The sequence below is a fragment of the Pelophylax lessonae genome, assembly GCF_965119305.1.
Source record: "Pelophylax lessonae genome assembly, chromosome: 4".
In the NCBI taxonomy this organism is placed as follows: Eukaryota; Metazoa; Chordata; class Amphibia; order Anura; family Ranidae; genus Pelophylax; species Pelophylax lessonae.
In genome coordinates, this window is record NC_138771.1 from 124193068 (window position 1) to 124201790 (window position 8723).

Sequence of the window (8723 nt, forward strand, 5' to 3'; positions counted from 1 at the left end):
GGTAAGGAGCACTGGAAGGGCGGACGCAGATAAAAAAAAAAACGAAGAGATTTCCAGTCACAACTTACCAACCAGCCAGCGACCAACCGAATTGACCTGTATAACAGTATGCGTTAAAAACAGAGGTTTGGTTGCACACATTTGCAAATACATGCGAAAGCTGCAGGCCACGGCAAGGCACCCTGATATCTGCAGTCCCCAACTCCAAAATTTAAAGAGTCTCTACAATGAGAGCACATGCATTTAATGGGATAGATGGAGGACAGGTGACTAGAGAGAGCCCACCCCTCCTTAAAGGCACAGGGTCACACTGAACACCCAGCACATCGCACAATGGCGGCAAAGGTGTCAGTGCGTTGCCTGGCTCAATGTAGATATCAACGATAATGCAAAAAGTAGTCACTGCCTCCACCTATAACTGGTCTTAATGGTAAGGAGCACTGGAAGGGCGGACGCAGATCAAATTTCGCCCGCAACACTCCACAGAAACTTCTCTCCTAAAACTCACAAACTACTTAATAACGGCTAAATCCAATGGTTACTATTCCATACTCTTGCTCTTGGACCTCTCTGCTGCCTTTGATACAGTTGACCACCCCCTTCTCAAAAAGCTCTATTCCCTTGGTCTCCATGACTGCACTCTCCATTGGTTCGAATCTTACCTATCTCATCGCACCTTCAGTGTCACTTACAACCCCCAATCCTATTCCTCTTTTCCTTGGGGTCACCCAAGGTTCTGTCCTTGCGACTCTCCTATTCTCAATCTACACCTCCTCCCTTGGTAAGCTGATAGCTTCCTATGACTTTCAGTATAATTTCAATGCTGACAACATCCAAATCTATCTTTCTACCCCTCAGTTCACCCCATCAGTTTCCTCGCGTATCACTGATTGACTAAGAGACCTATTTGACTGGATGTCACACCATTTACTCAAACTCAATCTATCCAAAACCGAGCTCATATTTCCTCCCCCATGTGCCCCTTCCCCTGATTTCTCTGTCAAGATCAATGACCCAACTATTATTCTGTCCCCACATGCAAGGGTGCTAGGGGTAACCCTGGACTCTGAATTATCCTTTCAGGCCCACATCCATTCCCTGTCCAAATCATGCCGCCTTAACCTCCGCAACATCTCCAGAATACGACCCTTTTTAACCAATGGCACCACAAAGCTTCTAATTCACTCCCTGGTTATCTCTCGCCTCAACTACTGCAACTCCCTCCTCATTGGATTACCTTTACATAGACTATCCCCCCTTCAGTCCATCATGAATTCTGCTGCCAGACTCGTCCACCTTACCAACCACTAATTGTCTGCCACCCCTCTCTGCCAATCCCTCCACTGTCTTCCACTCACCCAACAAATAACATTCAAAGTACTAACAACAACTTACAAAGCCATCCGTATCTCTGTCCCCAGCTACATCCCTAATCTCGTTCAAAAGATCAACCAAACCTCTCTTCTTCCTCCCAAGATCTTCTGCTCTCTAGCTCCCTTGTCACCTCACCCATGCGCACCTCCCAGGATTTCTCCTGAGCTTCTCCCATCCTTTGTAACTCCCTACCCAAATCTGTCTATTTCTAAATCTATCAATCTTTAGACAGTCCCTGAAAACCCTTTGTTTTAAAGAATCCTATCCTACTTATAACGAATACAATGTTTTTACTTTCTCCATCAGCTTATCCCCACAGTTATTACCTTTTTTATCACTTGACCCTCCCTCTTTGATTGTAAGCTCTAACAAGCAGGGCCCTCTGATTCCTCTTGTATCAAATTATATTGGAACTGTACTGTCTGCCTTCATTTTGTAAAGTGCTGCGCAAACTGTTGGTGCTATATAAATCCTGTATAATAACAACAACAGTATGGGAGTTGGTATGCTAGTATCTAAAATGGGAAAAAAATGTGAACTCAATGACCTTTTAAAAATCAATAGCTAGGAAAACATGATTAGTTTAATGGAGGCAGTCTTGGATTAAACAGAGAAAAAAAAAGTCCTCCCAATATAAGTAGCTAGCTGAAAATAAATGCACACATTTCTTGCAGTGTCTTGTTTTTATAGACCTTTTTGTATTTTATAGGGTTACTCCATTTGGTTAAAAAAAAAAAAAAAAAAAACGTTTTAACATATACGGTATATAATTGCATTACAATCCATTTTGTGGATTGTAAAGCACAGGGGTTGATTTACTAATGCTGGAGAGTGCAAATTCTGGTAAAACTCAGCATGGAAACCAACCAGCCTCCACGTTTATTGGTCAAAGCTCAATTGAGCAAGCTGAAGTTGGAAGCTGATTGGCTACCATGCACAGCTGCACCAGATTTTGCACACTCCAGTTTTAGTAAATCAACCCCACAGTGTTAAGTCTACTTGCCAAGATAAGGGACATTTCTTCTCACTGACCCACTGAAGAGAAGAACACATTGCAAGGAAGGAACAGACACTTGATTACAGTGTAGTAAGGGGTGGGGGTTTATTAACCAGTTGTGAGACAGCCCGCGGCAGGCAGCCCCTCCTGCACAACAGACGTAGGACTATGTCGGTCGCGCACCTGATACTGGCGAGCACACGCCAGCGGCGGAACGCTCCCGCCCCCACCAGGCAGCAGGGATGCCGATACACGGGGCTGGCAGGCACTGATTGCCGCCGGCCACCCGTGATCACTCTCCGCTGGGAGAGAACAACATTCAGCTGTTGTAAACACAGCCGAATGTTCTTTTCTCTGAAATGATCACAGAGCACCTGTGATCCTTCTATATAGGATCACAGGTCTCTATTGTCATTTCACAAGCCCCCCCCCCCCACTGTTAGTAAACACCCCCCTAAGCTTGCATTTAACCCTTTGATCACCCACTAAGTTAACCCCTTCCTTGCCAGTGTCATTATTACAGTAAGCGTGCATATTTTTAGCACTGATTACTGTAGTAATGTCACTGGTCCCCCCCAAAAGTGTCAAAAAGGTCAGTTAAGGGTCCGATCTGTCCGCCGCAATGTCGCAGTCCCGCTAAAAATTGCAGATCGCCGCCATTGCTAGTAAAATAAAAAAATGACATAAATCTTTCCCCTACAAACGTTTGTAACTTTTGCGCACACCAGTTAAAATATGCTTATTGCAAATTTTATATATATATTTTTTTTTTTTACCAAAAATATGTAGCAGAATACAAATTGGCCTAAAAGGATGGAAAAATTTTTGATTTTTAATTTTTTTTTGGGTTTGTTCTATAGCAGAATGTGAAAAATATTGTTTTGTCTTTTAGAATTTAGAATAGCGCAAAAAATAAAAATTGCACAGGTGATCTAATAACACCAAAAGAAATCTCTATTTATTGGGAAACAAAGGACATTGATTTTATTTTGGTACAGCTTTGCACTACCGCGCAATTTTACGTTAAAGTAACGCAGTGCCGAATCGCAAAAAATGACCTGGTCATTAAGGGGGCAAATCCTTCCAGTCCAGAACTGGTTAACAAAGGTGGACTGCTGGAAGCCATCTATAAACCCCAGCTCTGTGCATGCCTTTTCATGTCCTGCATAGCAAATAAAATATACATAAGTGACATAGGACAGGGAGTTTAAATTGCCTTGGTTATGGGCTTGCTGGATACCTCTGTGCTGAGATAACAAATTGACATTTCCAAGGTATTAATCATAATATCTACTTTACCGAACAGGACATTTCCATCACAAAAACGTTTAGTTCACGAAGGCCCATGTATTATTTAAAGTGGCACAAAACCGTCAAATGCTTTACATCCAAGCAAGCTGCCATCTTAGCCTGTTTGTTTGATCTTCAGTTGTCGGGGCTACACACGTGGTTGGCTATGACATCAGCAATTTGATGCCTTGACAGTTTGGTTTAACCACTTGCCGACCGCTCAAATTGAGCGTACTGCGGCAAAGTGGTTCGTTATCGTCCAGCGACGTAGACCTACGTTGCTGGACTCCTCCCCTTGTGGGCGGCACACTCCCGTTGTATTCAGTCACAGCTGGAGTCGGGCCAGGGGAGGAGCGGCGGTGATCAACGCTGCTCTTCCCCAATCGTCGGGGATCGAGTGTGGAGATCCGCCCGCTTGTGTAAACAAAGCGGGCGGATCTCCTAAGTGACAGGCAGGGACAGATTACAGGATTCAGCATAGCTGAACCTGCAATCTGTGCCTGTGTCACACAGTCCCCTCCCCCCACACACGTCAGTAAGCACCAGGCATACATTAACCCCTTGATCACCAATAAAAGTTAACCCCTTCCCTGCCATTGTCATTTTTTACAGTAACAGTGCATATTTATAGCACTGATTACTGTAGTAATGTCACTGGTACCCCCAAAAGTGTCAAAAATGTCAGTCAAGGGTCCGATCTGTCTGCCGCAATGTCTCAGTCCCGCAAAAAAAAATCGCACATCGCCGCCAGATCGCCGCCATTACTAGTTAAAAAAAAAAACAATAAAAATGACAAATTTCCCGTAGTTAGTAGCTGCGATAACTAATATGTAGCAGAAAACAAATTGGCCTAAAATGTTAAAAAAAATTTGACTTTTACATTTTTTGGGGGGGAATTTCATATAAAAAATGTGAAAAATATTGTTATTTTTTCAAAATTGTCGCTCTTTTTTTGTTTATAGCGCAAAAAGTAAAAATCGCACAGTGATCAAATACCACCAAAAGAAAGCTCTATTTGTGGGGGGAAAAAAGGACATAAATTTAATTTGGGTACAGCATCGCACGACTGCGCAATTGTCCGTTAAAGTAACGCAGAGCCGAATCGCAAAATATGGCCTGGTCAGGAATGGGGTAAAATCTTCCGGTCTTAAAGCGGTTAAAAATACGCTCATTGAGAATTTTTTTGTCAAAGACATGTAGCTTAATACATTTTGGCCTAAATATATGATAAAAATTGAATATACTGGATATTTTTTAACTGTCAAAGTAGAAAAATATTGTTATTTTTTCAAAATTGTCGCTTTTTTATGTTAAAGGGGTTGTAAACTCGCATTTTTTTTTTTTTCACCCTTCAAGAGAAAGACATAATGAGCTAGTATGCATCGCATACTAGCTCATTATGCAATACTTACCTTAGAACGAGCCCCCGCCGTGCCGCTCACTCACCTCTATGACGGGCGACATGTCCAGTCGCCCGTCTTCCGGGATCGCGGCATCCGGCCATCTGATTGGCCGGAGCCGCGGTGACGTCACTCCCGCGCACGCGCGCAAGAGCCGACAGTCACGGCACGGGACTCTGAAGGAACGGCACGAGCGGCCATTCCTTCAGAGCGCATGCGCCAGTGACGTCACTGGCTGCATGCAAGGTAAATATCTCCTAAACGGTACAAGTTTAGGAAATATTTACAGTACCTATAGGTAAGCCTTATCATAGGCTTACCTATAGGTACAAGTTGTAGAGGAGGGTTTACTTCCTCTTTAATATCGCAAAAAATAAAGCGCAGAGGTGATCAAATACCCCCAAAAGAAAGCTCTGTTTGTGGGAAAAAAAAGGACGTAAATTTCGTTTGGGTACGGCGTTGCATGACCGCGCAATTGTCAGTTAAATTCGCACAGTGCCGAATCGCAAAAGGTGGCCTGGACGTAAAGCAGGAAAATCCTCCGGTAGTAAAGTGGTTAAAGCTAACATACGCAACCTAGTAACTGTAACAGTTTTCTCACTTTGAATGTAACTGTTTTGGCAAACCGTTCAATTGATGTTTACTTCTGTCTTGATATTATTTGGGTTATCTTTTTATATTTCGATCTGCAGACAGCTTTGGTTTTCTAAAACTGACAAATTAAAAGGTGGCTTCTTTGTAACCAGGGCACCTGAGGATTTTTGTCCACTCCATAAATATAGAATGCATCACAAATTGACTAGCTAAGACCATAAGCCCTGGTTCAAACTGGTGTGATTTGTCTTGATTTGACCATTCAAAAGGGCATGACAAGTTGCACCCCATTGCCGGCAATGGAATTGTTCAAATCATTGAAACTTTGAAAAAGGTTCCTGCACTACTTTCTTGTGATTTCATTGCGACTTGCATAGACTTCTGTTAAATGAAGTTGCAAGCCGCAATGAAATCTGAGGTTTTTTTGACAAAGAAAAAAAAGAAATCGGAGGTTCAAATCACACTCGTCTGCAGCTTTAAAATCTCACTGAAGTAGCGCGATTTCAAAGCCGCATTGGTTTGAACCAGGGCTTATACAGCACTTGCTCTCTTATGAAAACACTGAGACTGTTCATGCGTCTAGCAGGCAAACCCTTCCATTAGGCACACTGCAAGCAGAAATTAAGTGATATGCTGAAACTAGGAAACATTCACAGGTTTAATTTAAGCCGTAACAGGTAGAAATGGCAAGAAGTTTGCTTGCAATATATATAATTGAGTTCGGAGGGTTTTTTTTCTTAACAAAAATGGATTTTTGTGTTTAAAATAGGACACAAGGAAAGTCATGGATTTACAAGTAGCTGATTTATTTGCAGATGTATTTCCTACTATAGTTTAGAAATACTTACAGAATCGGTTTGTCTTTCTTGATTTATTTTCTATACAGAGGACTATCTGTATCTGGCAAAGGCAGTAAGATTTATTAGCAAAAAATGAAGCCGAGGTGTTTTCGTAGGAAAAAAAAAAATGCAAAAGCATTTGTTTACCTGCTAACCTTTCCTGTTAATTTTGTGTGCTCATTTTATGATAAATTTAATGTTCTACTAATAAATGCTCCTTTTATTCTAGGGAAACTGGATTCTAAAATTCACCAAGGGGCCAAAAAAGGGTTAATGCTCAGAAAAGAGAAGATGGCACAACAATGAAACCAGCAAGTAGGACCAGATGGAAATCTGCAGCCGGATTTTGGATTAATAAATATAGTACACATTGCCATATTTACACATGCTGGACCAAGTGCTTTCTGTAAACCAACAGAAAAAAATATAAACATATTTTATTATATGCATCTTATTGCTGTCCTTATTACTTTTATTTCTGAAACGACCTAACTGTCCTCTCTTAGTTTTCAAATTCTATAGTAAGTGATCTGTGAGTAAGGGGTTCGATAAGGAAGTTACATCACCGTGTTATTGTCTCCTCTTGCCATAGAGAAATACAGATCATGGATGAAGTATTCTACTGTACTGTCATTTTCTCTTTCACTAGCAAAATTTAAATTCTAGAGAAAAAGTGGAATTGTGTCACACCTGTCAACTGCAGAATCACCCATTCAGCAAAATGTAGTTCCCACTGTGCCAAAATGTAGTTCCCATTATGCCAATCAAATCCACTTTTCAGAATGGCCTGAGCTTTGGTCATGACAGGCAGTTTGGGAAGGCTACTGCAAGTATGTGCAGGCACCTTTACCTACTGGTTTGCCCCCTCCCTGCCCTCTGTCACAGAGTCTCTTTAACTTTAGCTGTGTAAATCTTACAAAATGGGGGGGGGATGTTTGTTGCATAAAAGTATAGTCAATCTGGGAATTGGACCTACTGTACTTAAAAGGAAATCGTGGCAGTGCTATTAGCTCCAAGTTGCTCTCTTGAACATATATGGGCCATACACACTATAAGATTTTCTGAAGACTTTTTCCTTTAGACCATATAATATGAGGTCAAACCTAAACACTTTCAATTTGTATGCAATCTGGCAGGCCCTTGCACTACATAGAAAAGGTAAATCTGAAGGAAATCTAACCACAAAAGTTGGATAGTGTGTATCCAGCTTTAGGCTATTAGTATTCCTTTTACTGCACTGACCTGGATAATTGCAGGGCTAGCTTGGGGCAGTTTGTTAGTAAGTACCCAAGGCCTTGCCCTGTAACCTGAGCTGCATTGCACCTACCTTGCATTGCAACATGTCTGATTCTAGACATGAGGAACAATCCCGCTGTACTGAGGTTCTGGTTCCCAATCCACGAAAGGTTTGGGTGCTGCCTGCATTGTACTCCCTAAAACATCTGACCCTGACAGCAGAGGTGTTGCTAGGTAGGAAAAAGACCAGGGGCTTGAGCCCAAAGTTAAATTTGTTCCCACGACTTCCCTTTCCGACATCAGAAGGGGGCGTAAAGATCGGCACCAGGGAGCTTTGCTCGGCGCTGAATTAAAGGTGAGTGTAACCCCAATTAGAGCATTTTGATGGGGCGACACCTCTGGACCCCTTTACATTACACAGTGTGTTGTACGGGGTGCAAGGTTCAGGAGTGCGTTGTACGGTGCGCAAGGTTCAGGAGTGCGTTGTACGGGGTGCAAGGTTCAGGAGTGCCTTGTACGGTGCGCAAGGTTCAGGAGTGCCTTGTACGGTGCGCAAGGTTCAGGAGTGCCTTGTACGGTGCGCAAGGTTCAGGAGTGCCTTGTACGGTGCGCAAGGTTCAGGAGTTGGTTAAACTGCAAAGACACCAGTTAGTTAAACATTGCAAACTTAGCTTAAAATCTTGATTAGCAGTATACAGAAGCAGCGGGAACAATGGCGACATCAGATGCGTGAGTGCAGCCGAGCAGGACATGCAGCAGTGTAACATCTATCCAACACAGCCAGTGATTGGTGGGCAAGCTAGGGGCTGCTACAATGAGTGATTGGAGCTGTCAATTTTAAGCACTGATGTCAGGGATGGGCAGGGCTGATATGTGAGGCTCCGCCCCTTAGTTCCGTGCATAGACAAACAGCCAGCATCGGCGATGCGATCTGTGTACATTGCTGGCCGGGGAGGAAGGTGGCAGGGGATGGGACCAATTGAAACTACTATA

General features: G+C 42.8%; 1 protein-coding gene across 1 annotated transcript in view; it reads left to right on the top strand.

Moving 5' to 3' along the window:
* Positions 1 to 6832, top strand: part of TRIP4 (thyroid hormone receptor interactor 4) — a 78883-nt gene extending 72051 nt beyond the window's left edge. Inside the window, exon 13 of the mRNA XM_082256188.1 lies at positions 6724 to 6832. Within this exon, the coding sequence (XP_082112314.1) occupies positions 6724 to 6800 (77 nt within the window). The 3' untranslated portion in view covers positions 6801 to 6832. The remainder of the gene's footprint in view (positions 1 to 6723) is intronic.
* The last annotated feature ends 1891 nt before the right edge of the window (positions 6833 to 8723 follow it).